This window comes from Mesoplodon densirostris, chromosome 6 (genome assembly GCF_025265405.1).
Source record: "Mesoplodon densirostris isolate mMesDen1 chromosome 6, mMesDen1 primary haplotype, whole genome shotgun sequence".
In the NCBI taxonomy this organism is placed as follows: Eukaryota; Metazoa; Chordata; class Mammalia; order Artiodactyla; family Ziphiidae; genus Mesoplodon; species Mesoplodon densirostris.
The window spans coordinates 58,922,927-58,945,398 of NC_082666.1; the positions used below are offsets into that span (position 1 = coordinate 58,922,927).

Below are 22,472 nucleotides of genomic sequence, written 5' to 3' on the forward strand. Positions count from 1 at the left end.
CATCAGAGCTTACCTACTCACAGAGGACCAAACCTTATATACAGCCTGTAAGACATTCTCACAGGTTCTGGACCTAAAGAAGGTATGAGCAAAGGTACTGAACTGCTTTTCTTAAGCCACATATAATTATGTATTTTGTTACTGGAGACACCTAAGGTCATCTAATTCTGACAAAAATCCAGGGCCTTTATAATAAGATTTTCTCTTTCCTGGCCTTCCTGAGGAAGAAATCTACTCCTCCAAGTTATATTTGTTTTTTTCTTTCAAGCTCTTGTACTTTATGGAGAAAGCCTAACGCAGTGACAGCATAAAGGACAGAATGACATAGAGTTTGGTCCTCCTTGGAAACAGGAGACGTGAGATCACCACCAGAGACCTTGGCATGCTTTCTACATAATGAGCTGCATGGACTAGATCAGTGGTCAGCAAACGTTTCCTCTAAAGGGCTCAATAGGAAATATTTTAGGCTTGTGGGCCATATGGTTTCTGTAGCAAGCACTCAGCTCTGGCATTAGGGTATTAAAGCAGCCACAGACAGACAATTCCTAGGTAAATAAATGGCCATGGCTGCATGCCAATAAGACTTTATTTGCAAAAACAACTGGTGAACTGGATTTGGCCCATGGGCCATAGTCTGCCAACCCTAGGAGACATTATTTCTTAAAAGCATCTATGTAATAATCCTAGAACAAGATTATCAAATTTGAGTGTCAGCTTGGTCTAGGAAAATATTTAAAACATACATGTTATAGATATATGTATGTGTGTATATATGTGTATGTGTGTATATATATAGATACACACACATATATATATATACACACATGTACACACATCTCCTGTGTGTGTGCATATGACATATATATAAGTGTGTTTCTGACCAAGATGGAGTAACTGAATTTACCCTCCTGACCAAAACAATTAAAAGAAATGAAAAATACGAAGCAATGGTTTTCAAGACACTGGACACTAGGCAATGAAGGGCACTGATCCCTGAGAAATGGGAAATAAACCAAGGTGAGCCCATGTTGCCCTAGCTTAGTGCCTTGAGAGAGTTTCCAGGCTGCAGTATAGGGAAACCAAGTTGGACCTGGTGGATTCCCTCAGTTTAGGAGGAGCTGAAAGGGAATAGATCCTGTTCCCATGAGCCAGCCTGAAAAACCTCATGATTTGTATGGCACTGGGTAGAATGCAGTCTAAAGTGACCAATACATCACTGAAACAGAATAGAGTCTAAAAATATATCCAGACATATAAGGACAACTGATTTTCCACAAAGGTGCAAAGGCAATTCAGTGGAGAAAGAATAATCTTTTCAACACATGGTAGTGGAACAAGTTGGGTATCTGTATGCATAAAATGAACTTCAATGTGTACCTCACATATATAACACCTAACTCAAAATAAATGATACACCTAACTATAAAACCTAAAACAATAAAACTTTTAGAAGAAAATACCTTGAGACCTTGGAGTAGGCAAAGATTTTTAAACACAACACCAAAGCAACCATCTATACAAGAAAAAAATTAATAAGTTGAACTTCATTAAAATTAAAATCTTCTGCTCTTTGAAAGACATTAGAAGACTGAAAAGACAGCCACTGACAGGCACATAATATTGGAATTCATATATCTGATAAAAGACTTGTATCCAATATATAAAAAGAACTCTCAACACTCAATAATAAGTAAACCAAAAACCCAATTAAAAAAAAAGCAGGGCGGGCTTCCCTGGTGGCGCAGTGGTTGAGAGTCCGCCTGCCGATGCAGGGGACACGGGTTCGTGCCCCGATCCCGGAGGATCCCACATGCCGCGGAGCGGCTGGGCCCGCGAGCCATGGCCGCGGAGCCTGTGTGTCCGGAGCCTGTGCTCCGCAACGGGAAAGGCCACAGCAGTGAGAGGCCCGCGTACAGCAAAAAAAAAAAAAAAAAAAAAAAAAAAGCAGGGCAAAAACTGAACCGACATTTCACCAAAGAAGAAATCAGGGTGGTAAATATGCACATGAAAAGCTCAACACTATGAGTTGTTAGGAAAATACAAATTAAAACCACAATGAGAAACCACTACACACCTAGTAGAATGTCTAAAATTAAAAGGCCAACTATAGTGTGTGTAGGTGAGGATGTGGAGCAACTAGAAATATCAGACACTGCTGGTAGGACTGTAAAGTAGGCAACCACTTTAGAAAACAGTTTGGCTGTTTCTTAAAATGTTAAACATACACTGACCATACGATCCAGCCACTTTACTATCAAGTATTTAATCAAGAGAAATGAAAGCATGTGTCCATAAAAAGACTAGCCCGTGAATATGTATAGCAGCTTCATCTGTAATACCAAGAAGTGGGAAATGACCATTCTGTCCTTCCATAGATGAGTGGTTGAACAAGCTGTAGATTATCTGTACAATGGACACTAAGCAACAATAGAAGGAAATGTGCTATTGATGCAAGTACAATGGGGGTGAATGTCCAAAAAATTATCCTGAGTGAAAGAAGCCAAATCTCCCAAAGGTATGATTCCTTTTTTATAACATTCTAGAAATCCAATCTAATCTATACAGACAGCAGATCAGTAGTTACCTGGGATGGGGCAGGGACGTGAAGGAACAATTACAAAGGGGCACAAGGTTACTCTTGGGAAAGATGAATATGCTCATTATGTTGATTGTGGTGATGGTTTCATAGGTGCATCCATATATCAAAACATCGGGGCCTCCCTGGTGGCGCAGTGGTTAAGAGTCCGCCTGCCGATGCAGGGGATACGGGTTCGTGCCCCGGTCTGGGAGGATCCCATATGCCGCGGAGCGGCTGGGCCCGTGAGCCATGGCCGCTGGGCCTGCGCATCCGGAGCCTGTGCTCCGCAACGGGAGAGGCCACAACAGTAAGAGGCCCGCATACCGCAAAAAGAAAAAAAAAAAACAAAAAAAAAAACAAAAAAAACATCAAATTTTAGACTTTAAATATGTATAATTTATTGTACATCAGTTATCTCAATAAGGTTGTTAAAAAACATATGTCACACCACAGTGTTCTTAGCAGTGGTATTTACAATAGCCAAGACATGGAAGCAACCTAAGTGTCCATCAACAGAAGAATGGATAAAGAAGATGTTGTATACCTATACAGTGGAATATTACTCAGCCACAAAGAAGAATGAATTTTTGCCATTTGCAACAACATGTATGGACCTGGAGGGCATTATGCTTAGTGAAATGAGTAACACAGAAAAAGACAAATACTGTATGTTATCACTTACAAATAGAATCTAAAAAATAAACAAACGAATGAATATAACAAAACAGAAACAGACTCACAGATATAAAGAACAAACTAGCGGTGACCAATGGGGAGGCAGAGGGGAGGGACAAGATAGGGGTAAGGGATTAAGAGGTACAAACTACTATGTACAGGAGACCTTCAAGATGGTGGAGGAGTAAGAAGTGGAGATCACCTTTCTCCCCACAAATACATCAGAAATACATCTACATGTGGAACAACTCCTACAGAACACCTACTGAACGTTGGCAGAACACCTCAGATTTCCCAAAAGGCAAGAAACTCCCCACGTACCTGGGTAGGGCAAAAGAAAAAAGAATACACAGAGACAAAAGAATAGGGACGGGACCTGCACCTCTGGAAGGGAGCTGTGAAGGAGGAAAGGTTTCCACACAGTAGGAAGCCCCTTCACTGGCGGAGACGGGGAAGCTTCGGAGCCACGGAGGAGAGCACAGAAACAGGGGTACAGAGGGAAAAGCGGAGAGATTCCCGAACAGAGGATCAGTGCCGACCAGCACTCACCAGCCCAAGAGGCTTGTCTGCTCGCCCGCCGGGGCAGGCGGGGGCTGGGAGCTGAGGCTCGGGCTTCGGTGGGAGCGCAGGGAGAGGACTGGGGTTGGCGGCGTGAACACAGCCTGAAGGGGGCTAGCGCGCCACAGCTAGCCGGGAGGGAGTCCGGGAAAATGTCTGGAGCTGCCAAAGAGGCAAGAGACTTTTTCTTCCCTCTTTGTTTCATGGTGCACGAAGAGAGGGGATTAAGAGCGCCGCTTAAAGGAGCTCCAGAGACGGGCGCGAGCCGCAGCTAACAGCGCGGACCCCAGGGACGGACATGAGACACTAAGGCTGCTGATGCAACCACCAAGAAGCCTGTGAGCGAGCACAGGTCACTCTCCACACCTCCCCTCCTGGGAGCCTGTGCAGCCCGCCACTGCCAGGGTCCCATGATCCAGGGACAACTTCCCCAGGAGAACACACGGCACGCCTCGGGCTGGTGCCAAACCGGCCTCTGCCGCCAGAGGCTCGCCCTGCATCCCTACCCCTCCCTCCCCCCAGCCTGAGTGAGCCAGAGCCCCCTAATCAGCTGCTTCTTTAACCCCATCCTGTCTGAGCAAAGAACAGACCTACACACAGAGGCAGGGCCAAATCCAAAGCTGAACCCCAGGAGCTCTGCGACCAAAGAAGAGAAAGGGAAGTCTCTCCCAGCAGCCTCAGGAGCAGCGGATTAAGTCTCCACAATCAACTTGATGTACCCTGCATCTCTGGAGTACCTAAACAGACAACGAATCATCCCAAATTGAGGCAGTGGACTTTGGGAGCAACGATATATATATATTTTTCGCTTTTTCTCTTTTTGTGAATGTGTATGTGTATGCTTCTGTGTGTGATTTTGTCGGTATAGCTTTGCTTTTACCATTTGTCCTAGGGTTCTGTCTGTATTTTTTTTTAAATATAGTTTTTAATGCTTGTTATCATTGGTGGATTTATTTTCTGGTTTGGTTGCTCTCTTCTTTCTTTCTTTCTTTTTATTACTACGAACACCCCACTTTCACCAATGGAAAGATCATCCAAAATGAAAACAAATAAGGAAACACAAGCTTTAAATGACACATTAAACAAGATGGACTTAACTGATATTTATAGGACATTCCATCCAAAAACAGCAGAATACACTTTCTTCTCAAGTGCTCATGGAACATTCTCCAGGATAGATCATATCTTGGGTCACAAATCAAGCCTCAGTAAATTTAAGAAAATTGAGATCATATCAAGTATCTTTTTGACCAGAATGCTATGAGACTAGATATCAATTACAGGAAAAAAACTATAAAAAATACAAACACATGGAGGCTAAGCAATATGATACTAAATAACCAAGAGATCACTGATGAAATCAGAGGAAATCAAAAAATACATAGAAACAAATGACAATGAAAACACAATGACCCAAAACCAATGGGATGCAGCAAAAGCAGTTCTAAGAGGGAAGTTTATACCAATACAATCCTAACTCAAGAAACAAGAAAAATCTCAAATAAACAACCTAACCTTACACCTAAAGTGATTAGAGAAAGAAGAACAAAAAAAAACTCCAAAGTTAGCAGAAGGAAAGAAATCATAAAGATCAGATCAGAAAGAAATGAAAAAGAAATGAAGGAAACAGTAGCAAAGATCAATAAAACTAAAAGCTGGTTCTTTGAGAAGATAAACAAGATTGATAAACCATTAGCCAGACTCATCAGGAAAAAAAGGGAGAAGACTCAATTCAACAGAATTAGAAATGAAAAACGAGAAGTAACAACTGACACTGCAGAAATACAAAGGATCATGAGAGATTACTACAAGCAACCGTATGCCAATAAAATGGACAACCTGGGAGAAATGGACAAATTCTTAGAAAAGCACAACCTTCCAAGACTGAACCAGGAAGAAATAGAAAATATAAATACACCAATCACAAGCACTGAAATTGAGACTGTGATTAAAAATCTTCCAACAAACAAAAGCCCAGGACCGGATGGCTTCACAGGTGAATTCTGTCAAACATTTAGAGAAGAGCTAACACCTATCCTTCTCAAACTCTTCCAAAATATAGCAGAGGGAGGAATACTCCCAAACTCGCTCTACAAGGCCACCATCACCCTGATACCAAAGCCAGACAAAGATGTCACAAATAAAGAAAACTACAGGCCAATATCACTGATGACCAGAGATGCAAAAATCTTCAACAAAAAACTAGCAAACAGAATCCAACAGCACATTAAAAGGATCATACACCATGATCAAGTGGGGTTTATTCCAGGAATGCAAGGATTCTTCAATATATGCAAATCAATCAATGTGATACACCATATTAACAAATTGAAGGAGAAAAACCATATGATTATCTCAATAGATGCAGAAAAAGCTTTCAACAAAATTCAACACCCATTTATGATTAAAAACCCTCCAGGAAGTAGGCATAAAGGGAACTTCCCTCAACATAATAAAGGCCATATATGACAAACCCACAGCCAACATCATTCTCAATGGTGAAAAACTGAAACCATTTCCACTAAGATCAGGAACAAGACAAGGTTGTCCACTCTCACCACTATTATTCAACATAGTTTTGGAAGTTTCAGTCATGGCAATCAGAGAAGAAAAAGAAATAAAAGGAATCCAAATTGGAAAAGAAGAAGTAAAGCTGTCATTGTTTGCAGATGACATGGTACTATACATAGAGAATCCTAAAGATGCTACCAGAAAACTACTAGAGCTAATCAATGAATTTGGTAAAGTTGCAGGATACAAAATTAATGCACAAAAATATCTTGCATTCCTATACACTAATGATGAAAAATCTGAAAGAGAAATTAAGGAAATACTCCCATTTACCACTGCAACAAAAAGAATAAAATACCTAGGAATAAACTTACCCAAGGAGACAAAAGTCCTGTGTGCAGAAAACTATAAGACACTGATGAAAGAAATTAAAGACAATACAAACAGATAGAGAGATATACCATGTTCTTGGATTGGAAGAATCAACATTGTGAAAATGACTATACTACCCAAAGCAATCTACAGAATCAATGCCATCCCTATCAAACTACCAATGGCATTTTTCACAGACTAGGACAAAAAATTTTACAATTTGTATGGAAACACAAAAGACCCCGAATAGCCAAAGCAATCTTGAGAAAGAAAAATGGAGCTGGAAGAATCAGGCTCCCTGACTTCAGACTATACTACAAACCTACAGTAATCAAGACAGTATGGTACTGGAACAAAAAGAGAAATATAGATCAATGGAACAGGATAGAAAGCCCAGAGGTAAACCCACACACATATGGTCACCTTATCCTTGATAAAGGAGGCAAGACTATACAATGGACAAAAGACAGCCTCTTCAATAAGTGGTGCTGGGAAAACTGGACAGCTACATGTAAAAGAATGAAATTAGAACACTCCTAATACCATACACAAAAGTAAACTCAAATGGATTAAAGACCTAAATGTATGGCCAGACACTAAAAAGCTCTTAGAGGAAAACGTAGGCAGAACACTCTATGACATAAATCACAATAAGATCCTTCCTGACCCACCACCTAGAGAAATGGAAATAAAAACAAAAATAAACAAATGGGACCTAGTGAAACTTAAAAGCTTTTGCATAGCAAAAGAAACCATAAACAAAATGAAAAGACAACCCTTAGAATGGGAGAAAATATTTGCAAATGAAGCAACTGATAAAGGATTAATCTCCAAAATTTACAAGCAGTTCATGAAGCTCAATATCAAAAAAACAAACAACCCAATCCAAAAATGGACAGAAGACCTAAACAGACATATCTCCAACGAAGATATACAGATTGCCAACAAACACATGAAAGAATCCTCAACATCACTAATCATTAGAGAAATGCAAATCAAAACTACAATGAGGTATTACCTCACACCAGTCAGAATGGTCATCATCAAAAATTCTACAAACAATAAATGCTGGAGACGGTGTGGAGAAAACGGAACCCTCTTGCACTGTTGGTGGGAATGTAAACTATGGAGAACAGTATGGAGGTCCCTTAAAAAACTAAACATATAAATACCATATGACCCAGCAATCCCACTACTGGGCATATACCCAGAGAAAACCATAATTCAAAAAGAGTCATGTACCAAAATGTTCACTGCAGCTCTATTTACAGTAGCCAGGACATGGAAGCAACCTAAGTGCCCATCGACAGATGAATGGATAAAGAAGATAAGGCACATATATACAATGGAATATTACTCAGCCATAAAAAGAAATGAAATGGAGTTATTTGTAGTGAGGTGGATGGACCTAGAGTCTGTTATACAGAGTGAAGTAAGTCAGAAAGAGAAAAACAAATACCATATGCTAACACATATATATGGAATCAAAAAAAAAAAGTACTGATGAACCTAGTGGCAGGGCAGGAATAAAGACGTAGACATAGAGAATGGACTTGACTTCTCGGGGCACGGGATAGGGAGGGGGAAGCTGAGGTGAAGTGAGAGTGGCATGGATGCATATACACTACCAAATGTGAAATAGATAGCTATTGGGAAGCAGCCACATAGCACAGGGAGATCAGCTTGGTGCTTTGTGACCACCTGGAAGGGTGGGATAGGAAGGGTGGGAGGGAGATGCAAGAGGGAGGAGATATGGGGATATATGTACAGGTACAGTTGATTCACTTTGTCATAAAGCAGAAACTGACACAACAGTGTAAAACAATTATAATCCAATAAATATGTTTAAAAAACCCCCCAAAACAAAACAAAACAAAACTACAATGAGGTATCAACTCAAACGGGTCAGAGTGGCCATCATCAAAAAATCTACACACAATAAATGCTGGAGAGGGTGTGGAGAAAAGGGAACCCTCTTGCACTGTTGGTGGGAATGTAAACTGATACAGCCACTATGGAGACAGTATGGAGGTTCCTTAAAAAATTAAAAATAGAACTACCATACGACCCAGCAATCCCACTACTGGGCATATACCCTGAGATAACCATAATTCAAAAAGAGTCATGTACCACAGTGTTCGCTGCAGCTGTATTTACAATAGCCAGGACATGGAAGCAACCTTAGTGTCCATCGACAGATAAATGGCACATATATACAATGGAATATTACTCAGCCTTAAAAAGACACAAAATTGAGTTATTTGTAGTGAGGTGGATGGACCTAGAGTCTGTCATACAGAATGAAGTAAGTCAGAAAGAGAAAAACAAATACCGTATGCTAACACATATATATGGAATCTAAAAAAAGGTTCCGACGAACCTAGGTGCAGGACAGGAATAAAGACGCAGACGTAGAGAATGGACTTGAGGACACACGGAGGGGGAAGGGGAATCTGGGACGAAGTGAGAGAGTGGTATGGAAATATATACACTACCAAATGTAAAATAGAGAGCTAGTGGGAAGCAGCCACATAGCACAAGGAGATCAGCCTGGTGCTTTGTGACCACCTAGGGGGGTGGGATAGGGAGGGAGATGCAAGAGGGAGGACATATGGGGATGTATGTATATGTATGGCTGATTCACTTTGTTATAAAGCAGAAAGTAACACACCATTGTAAAGCAATTATACTCCAATAAAGATGTTAACCCCCCCCCAAACTACTATGTATAAAACAAATAAGCTACAAAGATATATTGTACAGCACAGAGAAAATAGCCATACAGAGAATATAGTTTATAATAATTTTAGATGGAATATAATCTATAAAAATTTAATCAATATGTTGTACACCTGAAATTAACATTGTAAATCAACTAAACTTCAATTTTAAAAAATTTCTATGTCAAATAAATGCAAAAATACCTGAATATGTCTTGTATCTTATCAATAAAATAGGATAAATACTTATAAAAAATTAACAAGGAACCTTTCCAGGCAACTCATAAATGAATATAAATGACTGATAAGCATTAAAAACAAAATGACTGAAAATCATCATCGAAGGAATAAAAATAAAAAATGATACCATTTTTTTTGTATTATATTTTATCCTATTGTACATTCACCTATTAAAATGGTAAATATAGTAACACTTGGCCATACCTAGTATTGATAATATTTGCGGGAAATGGGAATTCTCATCTTGTGCTGATGGATACATACATGGGTAAAACTTTTTTGGAGGGCAATTTGATGACATACAGCAAAAACCAAAAATATACGAAATTTTGGACACAATAATTCCACTTCTAGAAATTGATTCTAAGTAAACAGGGATGTACACAAGGGTAGAGGAATAAGAATGTTCCTCATATCTATGTTTTTATATTTTAAAATTAATTTTTATTGGAGTATAGTTGATTTACAATGTTGTGTTTGTTTCTGCTGTACAGCAAAGTGAATCAGTTATACATACACATATATCCACTCTTTTTTAGATTCTTTTCCCATATAGGTCATTACAGAGTATTGAGTATCTATGCTTTTATATTAGCAAGAGATTTCGTGAATTTAATGTTCGGCATTAGAGAATTGGTTAAATAAGATATGATACCTCCTACTAATGCAGGCATCAAAAATAAAACTGTAGAAAAATATTTAGAGACATGGAAAGATGACTCTTATGTACCACTAAGTGAAAAAAGTTACAAGCAGTACTTAGAGTATGATTTCATTTTAGATAGAAAAATATATAATGTATATATTAATGGCTAGGAAAAAGATATTTGTGCTGGTTACCTCTGGGCCAGGTAATTATAGATCATTTTCATTTCTTCTTTTTGCTTCTATTTTTAATTGCTCTACAATGCAGACGCATTGCTCTTATAATAAAAACTCCAATAAAACTTATTTTTCAAAAAATATCAATGCTAATGCCCTATAAATGATGCTGTGAGAAATATCCATCTTGGGCCTTAGTGGCCAAAAGAATATTTGACAGAAGGCTGAAAATGGGTTTAGGTGCTGTGGGGAGGCCTGAGATGCTGCTGCTCTGAAAATGGAACCCTGCAGGGTACTGCTTGGCCTTGGAACACCAAAGGTGGTGGCATGGGTGCTGGCCTTGCCCTCCAGAGCAGATGGCGCAGTTTAGGCCTCCCTGCACAAAGAACAACTGGAAAACAAGGACAAAAAATTTAGCATCTGCCTTGCCTGGGACGAGGGATTCAGTTAGGTTGGGTCAACTCTGCATGAATGAGCCTCTACTGGGCATTTTCCATGTCTATGTCATACAGCAAAGAGTGTGAGAGCAGCAAGGGACTCACTTGTCCCAAGTCTTCATTTACAGTTATGGAAAGTGAGGCTCAGATGAGCCCATGCACGTGTCACTCAATGAACATTCCTTCTTGAAAGCTGTAACAGTGGCTTGAAGTGAAAACAATGCTAGACTGTCTGAAAACTAAAACAGCCATTTCTGGGTAGACTCACCTACTGGGACTCTCAACACTCAACCTTTATGGAGAAGAGTTGGTGCTGACATATGGCTTTAAAAACCCCAAATCTCCCTTCTCCCCTTCCTCCCATGAAAGCACGAGAATCAAGGCCCATGAGTTACTGTCCCTGTGCCACAGAACCGTGGAGCTCTTTGAATCTGTTGTGGCCAAGTAGCCTTGTAGATGGGAGAAATACATACACATGAATCTCAACATTTACTGGCTACAGTGGGGCTGGCAAATGGCTTTCATCCTATATATCAGTCGCCAACATGCTTGGTCGGAATGTTAAAATGAATTCCAGTAGCTCCTTGTTGGTTATCTATTTTTTATATAGTAGCGTATATATATTATTTATTTATTTTTTTATTGGGGTATAGTTGTTTTAGGGAACTATACTCAATATCTTACAATAACCTATAATGGAAAAGAATGTAAAAAAATACATATATTTATATATATGTATAACTGAATCACTTTGCTGTATACCTGAAACTAACACAACACTGTAAAGCAACTGTATTTCAATAAAATTTTTTTAACACACACACACACACACACACACACACACCCCACACAAAAGGGTTAAAAAAAAATGAATTTCAAGGCAGAGCCTGGGCTGAGTGTCATGATTGATTAGGGGTGTCTTGGCTGTGGAAGGGGTGATTAACAAATATCTTTGCCATATATTTCCATCCTGATCTAGAACATCTGTTACCCTCAGCAGTGTTTCTTCATTCAATCTCTCACTATTGATTACTCACTCTTGTAGAATGTCAGATTAATTCTTTCAAATATTACTTTAACTACATCATCCTCCTACTTAAAAACCCTCTAAAGATACCTCCCCATTTCCCACATAGCAAAGCTACCCCCATATCTAATAATCAAGGTCCTCCACAACTTGATGCTGTTTACCATTCTGAGTTCTAAGCAACCCTCCACAGAATCTCCTCTCTGGCCTCTGGCTTATTTCTTGTACCCAGAGCACATTCTCTGGTCTGAAAGGGCCACCAGCAGGAGCCAGGGATGGGAGCTGGTCCAAAGGGAGCAAATGGACTAACGGATCAGGATGAGTCACTAGCCAGGGAGGCCCAAGATGGAGGGAGGCTGTTAGAACGCTTCCGGTAAGGGTTGGAGTCACACCTGAGTGGACAAGCTCTGGCTGAGGCTTGCTCCTTGTGAAGGCCTAGTTTCTATCCCAGCTCAGCTGCCTGTCATCAGTTTTAAAGCAGTGGGGTCTTACAGCTGTTTCTGAACAGACACCTGATGCACATCTCACACGTTTTCATCTCCGGGCTCCTGGCATCTTCCTCACCTCGAGGGCCTGTTTCCTTTCCTTTGTGCCTATTTGAAACCCTACCCCCCATCCTTCAGTGCTCAGCATCAAAGCATAACAATGAGGCTCTGGTCTGTCTCCAGTGACCTACTTCTCAGAGTCCTGATACTTGACACCATTCCCTAATTCGTCTCCACGATTCCACATGGATCTCTCCTAGTTCAATGGTGTTGGCAAGACGCTGAGATTCACCACTAGAGTCCATTTTGCCCATGCAGTTACATTCAGGGACTTTATGCATACTGGTCTACTCAGGTGGAGCGGTCTGGATGTGAACTAGGGCATTAAGGTGTCTCTGAACTGTTACATTTAAATACCAGTCTAAGGTAACAAAGCACTATAAGCTAGGAATGGAATGCAGCAGCATAAAGCACAATAAATTCTTATTGCCCATGGCTAAAATAAGACAAAATATTATTCCAGAATAAGAGAGAAAGAAAGTAAAGCTATCATGGAAAATATGAGCAGGTCAACTTTTCCAGCACGCTGAATGGCACCTGAGTGACCCAAGAGTTATTGAACTTGAAAATAAACAACTGCTGCACACCCTGCTAGTGACTGGACAATGATAATAATTTATGACAATCTCTCATAGTGATGGGCCTAAAATAAAGTTTACAATGTACATGTTTAATTTGGAATAAATTTACCCTTTATATGCCAAAACAAACAAAGAAAAAGAAGCAAGTTTAAACTTCTGTGAATTCTGATCAACATGACGTGGAAAAACTCAATGCCAAGTTTGTTACCAGAAACAGCACTACTCGTTACTGTATCTGTGTTTTATTTTTACCCAGATCAGAAACAGAGAAATCAGAAGCTTTTTCCATAGGCCTGTGTGCATTCTATGCTAATTTCAGATGTTAACAAAAACTGAAGGTAATCTTTCTGTGCTATAACCCTAAAGACACCAAGCCCTGGGGCCGTATTGTTAAGTTATGACCAGTATGACGGAGAACCCATTGGCTTCCTGTCCCCTGCACGTGGGCGAGGAGAAGAGTAGAGGAAATTTCAACATTGAGCCAAGGACATAATTCTAGCCACCGTGACCAACATTTGGGGCCACATACAGTGAGCATGAAGATTTTCTCCATTTTGTAGGCCTGTTTTTCCCAGGCCTCTGAGGGCAGAGGACTTCTTCTCCACCTTGACCATCTCCAGAGGTCATGCTGGGAATGTAGAGGTTGCTCTGGCATCTCCACGATTCTGGGGTGAGGGGCCCAGGATGTGGATGCCCTTGAACAACTCTCTGCTACAAGAGGGTGCCAGCCACATGGGCAATAACTTGGTGGAGGTTACCAATGACAGACGCCAGGGAAGTTGCACCTGGTGGAGTTACTTAAACACTTGCCTTGAGGAGTCTCTCTGGGTTGGTTTTACGCCCCACCTACTGAAGGAGGTTTAAATAGATTGCCTGGCTTTTGGGAGGTACTGATATTGCAGTTTTCTCTTTGAAAGCTGGTTATAGCCCTAATTTAGGTAAGAAGAGGTAACGGAGGAGTACTGGGATACAGTTGGCAAGGGGTGAGGAGATATAGGAGCTGTTCTGCACTGCTGTATCTTTCTTCAAATCCAGCGCCATCAATCTGACTGAGAGAATCTGGACTGTGGCATCAGCCCAAGAGGATTTAGAAAGGAGCCCCATTAGACTCTGGACAAGCTCAGGTCCAGACTGAGAACTTCAGTCACCTCATATGGAAAGTCAGCCAAGTTTCCACTGGTGAGTCTGGATTCTGTAGGCAATTTAGTGATTTCCTGTTGGCCACCCCCGACTGCTGCTTCCCTCCCACCTGCAAGTAGTCACCCACCCATAAATCCTGTCCAGTCCTGGATCTCTGCCCAATGTTCCAGAGGGCTGGACTCACCAAGGAGAGCGGAATTCCCAGGATCCAGGCCCAGCTGTGTTCCCAGCGGAGACGTCAGCACCGAAGGAAGGTTCGGTCCAGTGGCTGAGAGCAGGGCCCTGATGTCGTCCAACTGCGTGGGGACGTGGGGGGGATCTGTGAGAAGGCAGATGGTGCGTCAGGCAGGTTAAAGCATAAAGCCTGTGTTAAGGGGAGAGGGAGAGGCGGCCATGCATATAAGTGTGTCTGTGTGTAAGGCAGGCGTTACTATTGTTACCTTTAACATCATTTTTCCTATAGAGAAGGTGTCCCCATCAAGGTGAGTCTGAATTTCAAATATAATATTTGATGCCTGAAACTGTAAGGTCAGTAATAAGAATCAGGCATGTTGATTTCCGGAGTTCCTTACTGTATGCCGCTCTATCCCACAGTACCACTGGGTACTCTATAAATGCATAGTTAAATGAAACTATATTATAAAGGCACTTTAAAAAAGCCAGTGCTTCTTCAGCATTTACTAGATGCCTGTGCTAGTCCTATGCTAAAATATTTTTCATTTAACTCTTATAACAACCTTTAGAGGGAGGTACTTTGTTATTGTCCCCACAGATTGGGATACACCACAGGAATTTCTTATTTCGAAGGATCCTGTGAGTGGCTTTTTTCTAGGAAGAAAAGGGTCCAATTGTGAGGCTGGGAATTTGCTTTGTGATCTGGATTTTTATGCCCAAGTAGGATCAGAGAAGCAGGATAGGGATGATTTATTATTCAAAATCTTATAAGGAGTCAGGGCTGACGTCATCAGGAATCACAGTTAACCAGAGGTAAAAGTGACAAAAAGGGAAGTATAGTGGCTTGCTTATTATTTCCACTGAACAAATAAAGAGGCAAGCACATGCTGAACCTAGTGGTAGGATGATCCCAGATTCTCCTGGGAAAGAAGCAGAATTCTGTTCCCCTTGTTTCATCTCCTGTAGCACTGCTTCACACTCCAAGGCCAACTCCCACCTTTTTCTCTAGAGCACTTGTTGGAGTGGAAAGAGAAGCAGGAGGGTTGCCCTTGTAATTGATGGTCATTTCAACAGTGTTCAGTGAGGGCCTACTGTGTGCTTGTCACCTTGTTCAGTACTTTTTAGGGGTGGCAAATAAATAAGTCACAGTGGTGCCTGAATCTACTTCAGAAACATGCCTTCTGTCTACTGTGCCTTTGACTGCAAAAGACCATCACATACAGAAAACGGTGATGAGTTTATATATTTATATATATAAATTCAAAATTATAAAGACATTCTATATATATTCTATATAATTTAAAAATATTCTTTATATGGTATAGGGTAAAAACATCGTTTGGATTCAGGAGCTCAATTTGTGCTGTGGCTCTTTCATTCACTAACTTGGGCAAGTCACTTAATCCCTCTAAGCCTTAGTTTCTTCATCTATAAAATGATGAAAAACCTCATCATTTCCAAGGTCTCTTGCTACTCTGATATACCATCATTTTAGGAACTGATAGTGACAGTTTATTCAAACCTAGACTCTTTTCCTCCCATCCTTTCTAATATTCCCTCAAAAATATTGAAATTGAATATTGAGGGAAATGGAATTCCCTCAAGAGTACTGAAATTGAATAGTCCTTCAAGAATATTAAAATTCAAGAAGTCTTTGCTTATTTATTAAGAGCCAAAAGGGGAGGTTATGTCCCATCTTTAAAACCATCGATCTTTCCTGGCCAAATGTCACACACTCCTAATGTCCTTACAGCTTCTGTCATAATTTGCTTCTTCAGGGCATGTCCAGCTGATCTTCTGAGGGAAACTGTAAATTCCCCAAGGACAGAGGTCACTGCTTGTATTTATCCTAAAGCTCTACATGGGACTCCGAGGCAACACTTAATGAACAGTTATCCCACTTAATGAATAGTTATATGAACACATGAGTGAAAGTCAGCCTCATGACACTTCAAGTCTCCACATTATAGGTTAAGTCACAGGCCTTGGCATGAAACCTCAGCTTTACACATGAAATCCCTCATTTAAAAATTAAGTCACATTTTGGGCTGATTAAAAAAAAGAGAAACACTACTCCTATGTCCACAAAGTACCTAAAGAAAGTAACAAACTTTGATGAATAAACCAAGACTTCTGATTGCAGAAAGCCCTAAAATTAAGAATCTAACTAGTGATTTTTTTTCCCATCCAGTTTGATTAAAATGGGAAGACGTCATGCTCTTCAAACTCCACGTTCACGGTCACACTGCATTAGCATTGGAATGCTGCAGATCTGGCTCCCAGACTGTACACACTTCACTGGTGGAGTTACGGTAGCAGCTACACGTCCTATGCTTTCAGCTCGGTTAGCAGAGGCGACAAGGAAGGGTTATTAGGGAGGAAAAGCCCATGGTAAGCTCCATAACTCAGTGTGGGGCAAGAGTCTCTGGGCCCCAGGCTCCATATGAGCAGCTCAGCCAGATGAAATCCAACACAAAACAAATCACATCCTTCATGGAGCTGATTTTCTGCGGCTTCCTAAGATAACTGGAGGTTTATGAAGCCACTGTTGAGATGAAAACCCATGTGGGCATCTCTGAAATCTGAGTGCACAGGGGTAGACCCTATGCTTTGGTATATCATCAATCTGGGGTGTGAAAATATAAAGTTTACTTATTTTTCCCCGCAGAAGCCCATAATGTATGTATGTGTATGTATGCGTGGTGTGTAATTATTCATATTTCTCACATTTTCCTTTTTTTTTTTCCCTAAGAATGATGGCTTTCTCTTCCTGAGATAGCCAGCACACATGCTCTAATAATTGCCTTTTTAAAAAAGGAAGACAAAAACAAGCTTCTTTATCCTATCCCACCAATTCCCAGACTCTGTGGGGAAGAGAAGCAGAGGGTCCTAATCCAGGGGACAAAAGGGTTGTAGCTTGCACGTGGCTGAGTCCAGCCCTGGGCATCGAGTGTTGATGGTGTCTCAGCAATCGTTGTTATTTATTTATTTATTTATTTATTTGAGGTACGCGGGCCTCTCACTGCTGTGGCCTCTCCCGTTGCGGAGCATAGGCTCCGGACGCGCAGGCTTAGCGGCCATGGCTCACGGGCCCAGCCGCTCCGCGGCATGTGGGATCCTCCCGGACCGGGGCACGAGCCCGTGTCCCCTGCATCGGCAGGCGGACTCTCAACCACTGCGCCACCAGGGAAGCCCTGTTGTTATTTTTAAATAACTATTTTATGCCAGGAACTGTCTTAGACTCTTTAATCAGAGGTCCTTATGTTTGGGGGTGCTGTAGTCTGAATGTCTGCATCCCCCAAATTCATATGTTGAAATTCTAACTGCTTCAAGGTGATGATATTAGGAGGTAGGGACTTTGGGAGATGATTAGGTCATGACGGTGGAGCCCCCCGGATTGGGGTTAGTGTCCTCATAACAGAGACCCCTGAGAGCTGGCTCATCCCTTCAGCCATAGGAGGGCACAGTAAGAAGCCATTACTCTGCAGCCACATAGAGGGCCTTCACCAGAGCCCGACCATGAGGGCACCTGGATTCTGAACTTCCAGTCTCTAGAATTGTGAGAAACAATCTTCTGTTGCTTATAAGCCACCCAATCTGTGGCTATTTTGCTATAGCAGCCGGAACAGACAAAGACAGGGGGTGTACACGTGTGGACTTTAGGTGGACTAGACTATGAACTTCCTGAAATTTTACAAAAAATTTTGCATTTATGAATTTTTCTCGACAAGGTAATCTATAGTTTTCGTCTGATTCTCCAAGAAGTCCTTAACATAGAAGGAGTTAAAAGTGACTGCTGTACTTCTGTTACCTCTGTTTGCCAATCCCTACCCAAATATGGGCAATCTTCTTCCATAAGTTTCTACACAGAGACTAGCATCTACGGCTTAGCAAGGTTAAGTGACTTGCCCAAGGTTACACAGTGAGTCAGCAGTAGAGCTAGGGTTCTAACTGACGTCTGCTTGGCTTGCTTGGCCCCAAGGTCTGTGTTCTTTCTACTGGGAGGCCCTAAGGTGGGGAGAAGGGAAGGGATATTGATTTTAGCTTTATGCACTTAATTGGATCAGGGACAGGAGGAGGTAGAGGGTGGGTCAGACAGTCACCCCCAGTGGGGTCCACAGGGGGCAGCAGGCCTCGAGGTGTTTACCTAGGATCAGTAGCTGGGTGTTCTCAGTCAGCTCCCCGTGCAGATTGGCCGCCCTGCAGGAGTACAGGCCCTGATCCGAGGAGGACACGGCTGTAAGCAGCAAGGAGCCCTCGTGCAGATGGTGAGGGGAGCCCAGTTTGCTTTTATTCCTGAACCAAGTGACTTCAGCTTCAGGCACACCTAGGAGGAAAAAAAATAAACTCATCAGCCAACACATTCAGGTGACCCTGGAGGCATTTATAGCCTCTTGCCAGGGGCCGCCCCAGGGCTGCTCTGCAGGAAGCATGTGCCTGGGCGTCTTCTACTCCCCTTCAGCCAAACTAAATAATGCCTCTGACCTCTCAGCTGTCTTGAGATCTTTTGCCTTTTAAACCTTACACTGATGAGGCAGGAAGAGAGAGGCCGGTTCAAAGAAGAGGAAGGAGGCAGCTGGGAAAAGGGCACTTGGCAGGGTGGAAGGAGTGAACCCAAATTCTTTGGAGAAAACACCTCAGAACCGAATGTGTACACCAGTGCAAATGAATGACTGACAACTACATGAAACAAACCTAACGTTAAATAAGAAAAGCCAGATGTGAAAGAGTACACACAGTACACAGTATGATGTTGTTTCTGAAAGCAGAAAACAAAAATTGGTAACATCAGTACTCTGTTGTCTGCAGTCAGAGTGGGAGGTTCCTCTGAGAGACTGGGATGGACTGGGAGGGGTTGTGACTGAGAGTGGGGACAGGGAGCTTGGTTGCTAGTAATCCTCTGTTTTTTGACTTGGGGGCTGGTTTGGTGGGCTTGGGACCTTTATGATATGTGCACTTTTCTGTATAAATATTATATCTCAGTAGAAAGTTAAAAGCTACAAAATGTTGATATATCCATGAACCAGACAAATGAAAGCTGTTAGATCCTTACCAGAGTTGACACTCCATGTAGAAAACAAGCCTGTATTTTTTGAAGCCTAAGTATTTTCTTAGAATAAGAAAAGACTGAACTACCAGCATCACCACAGAAAAAGAAAGACAAAAAGAAAGTGTTCTGCTCTCTCCTCAATCTAAGTTATTGTTGTGAGAGAGAGTGGGGGAGAGTATGCACATCTGAATTGGGATGGGGTTCCTGTCTTTGGAAGTCAGGCTCTATCCTCTAGGAGTGTTATGGACTAAATGTTTGTATCCTTTGTAAATTCATATGTTGAAGCCCTAACCACCATCAGTGTGATGGCATTAGGAGGTGAGGCCTTTGGAGATTGTTAGGTTTAGATGAGATTGTGATGAGGGGGGTGGCCCTTGGGATGGGATTAGTGCCCTTATAAGAAGAGACCCTCTCTTTCTCTCTCTCTCTTTCTCTGTCTTCACCATGTGAGGACACAGCAAGAGATAGCTGTCTGTAAGCCAGGAAGAGAGTCCTGGTCAGGAACTGAATGGGCTGGCACCTTGATCTTGGAATTCCCAGCCTCCAGAACCATGAGAAATAAACTTCTGCTGTTTAAGTCACCCAATGTATGGCATTTTGTTACAGCAGCCTGAGTAGACTAAGACAAAAGAATGGCTTTAATTCCTGAGGAAGTTTCCCTGTGGGTCACATGCTGGTAAGCAGGCCCCAGTTTAGGACAAGCCTTCTGAGATGGTCTGCATAGGAGGCCAAGCTCTGAGTGAGCTGAGAGACAGAAAGTGTGTGGCATTAATTCACATGTCTCCAGGGAGTAGAAAGCTCCATGCCTTGCACTGTCTAGCCTGCTGACTCAGCTCACAACGTTTGCTCATAAAACTCTTGGACATGTAGCCAGGACAGGTTTAGAATGTCAGATCCAGGTAAATAGGGTCAAAGCCAGGAACAGTCAGAGCCAGAGCTTTAGTCCTGTGCTTTCCCTGAGTTGGGGATGGATTTTGCCCTTGGGGCAAGGGCAGTCTAACCCTTCGGGCAAGGACAGTCTTACCCTTCATGGGCAGCCTATTGTTGAAAATGAAGACACCTTCAAGGAGTTACCTGTACCTGTTGCTTGTCCTTGATGAACAAACTTTACCCACAGTCTACTTTGTAACAGCCAGCTCATCAGCCCTCATTATGGCCCCTTGCGCACTTGCTGTTCCTGAACTCCCAGTGTCAGGAAGTGGGGTGGGACGGAAGGGTGGTCTCATATGTTCCCTCACTAACAATGAGCTACCTTGTGTGAATGCACTGGTGTCCTTGCTGGCCTGCTGCCTCAGGTGGAGTTTCCAGTGGTGGAATGGTGGCCGAAGGTGTGTGGCCAATCTGTAGGGCTTTCTCCCTGTTAATGGGGAACAGGAGAGTGACTCTCTGGTCCTCTCTCTTTTGTTGTTGTTCAGGTTACCCATAATTCAATGTGAATCACTAGGGACTGGCAAGCTGGCCGGAGAAAGGAGGCAAGGCTGCTGAAAGGGGTGGAGACTTGGATACTGCAGCCCTGTCCCATCAGGGAGGGGCACACACTGTGAAACTTAAGGCTCAGGTGCATAAGAGGGGCCAGGCTGGCACTATCTCTAAATACACCTGGAGAAAAGAAGCAGGTGAGAGGCAGAAAAGCTGATTTTTCATTGCAGCACCACTAGGGAGAGCAAGAGCATCATGATGCCCAGCCATGCCAGCTTAGACTTTGGTCCCTGAGCTCCATTTTCATGTTGGGGAAAAAAAAATTCCATGGCATTCATGAGAAAGCCTCTGAAAAGTAAGTTGAAGAAAACCCTTCTCTCCTGAAAGTGCAAGGAAAAATGAGCTCCTACAAACCATCTTTTTCAAGTACTCACCCACTTTCCCTCACCATGAACTGATTACACATAGCACTTGTCACTGGCACCTTCCTTGGAGGAGGGCTGTGGGCAGTAAGCACACAATCCCTGATAGGAACTGAGGCTGTTCTAGAGCGAGGAGGCAGAGTAAGAGAACCAGACTAATGGGCTGTCAGTTCCACCAGCAAAAGTGTGATGACTAAGTGAATGGTCGGGGGGAATGCTCTCTCTCCATGACAGTGTCCATGGGCCATGGCGTATATGTCTCCAGAGCCAACACTGTGTTTACAAGGTCAGCTCCTGCAGCAAGACTTGCTGCTCCCCTATGTGTCATTCACTGGTCAGGGCTTATGTGACTGTAGGGCAGCCAGAGGGGAGACACGGATGGTGAGAAAGAAGAGGAGGAGGGAGAGAGAGATGACCCAGGGATGGAGCCATTTCTCATGTCTCCAGGAAGTGGGTGTAAGCTTCTTCCTTCATCACTTCATCACTCTTGGCCTCATGCCCCTTTGAAAGCAAGTCTGTTTAACGGACAAAACAGAGTCTTTGCTAAAAGGGCTGAATTCCTCAGTTGAGAGCAGGAGAGTTCATGGGAGAGATGGGCATGTTCAGGATAACGAAGGGTAGAAGGAAGTGACCTCCAGTCTCTGTAAAACTGGGACCACAGAAGTGACAGCAGTACCGAGGGAAGCCAAACGATGTAGGAATCATTCTTTAATACATAGATTAGCAAACCTCTCTTAGACTCCCTCAAACAGGGCCTGCATCAAGAATTTGCCAATGGAGATGGAGTTGCTGGTGTCACATTTGGGGGGATTCCTGCCTGCGATCATGCGCCTTAAGCAGAGAATGACACCAAAAGGTACTTTGGAATGACAGCCAGTCCTGCCATGACTGGTTCTGTCATATTACAAACAAAGTTGGAACAAGGGGAGAAGAAAAATAAACGATGCACCAGAGATCTCTTTTTTCTTTTTCTCTCAAGAGATGACAATGATGCTTCAGAAAATATCACCAGCCAGAGTCCCTGGAAAAGGTACCAGATATATATACCTAACAATGATGTTTAGAATACCTAGACATTGGGAACGCACCAAGGTCAGGAGCTATACAAAAATATCCTGAACACATTAGATGGAGAAAGAACATTTACTGAGTATTTGCTATCAGCCAAACATTTAATAAACATATTCACTCATTTTTCACA

The 22,472-nt window shown here is 42.3% G+C and overlaps 1 protein-coding gene across 3 annotated transcripts in view; it reads right to left on the reverse strand.

Moving 5' to 3' along the window:
• Positions 1-22,472, reverse strand: part of ADAMTSL1 (ADAMTS like 1) — a 475,434-nt gene that overhangs the window by 80,744 nt on the left and 372,218 nt on the right. For all 3 annotated transcript variants that reach the window (XM_060102066.1, XM_060102065.1, XM_060102068.1), the window contains 2 exons: positions 18,528-18,707; positions 14,391-14,525 (listed from right to left, as the gene is read on the reverse strand). In XM_060102066.1, the coding sequence (XP_059958049.1) occupies positions 14,391-14,525; positions 18,528-18,707 (315 nt within the window). The remainder of the gene's footprint in view (positions 1-14,390; positions 14,526-18,527; positions 18,708-22,472) is intronic.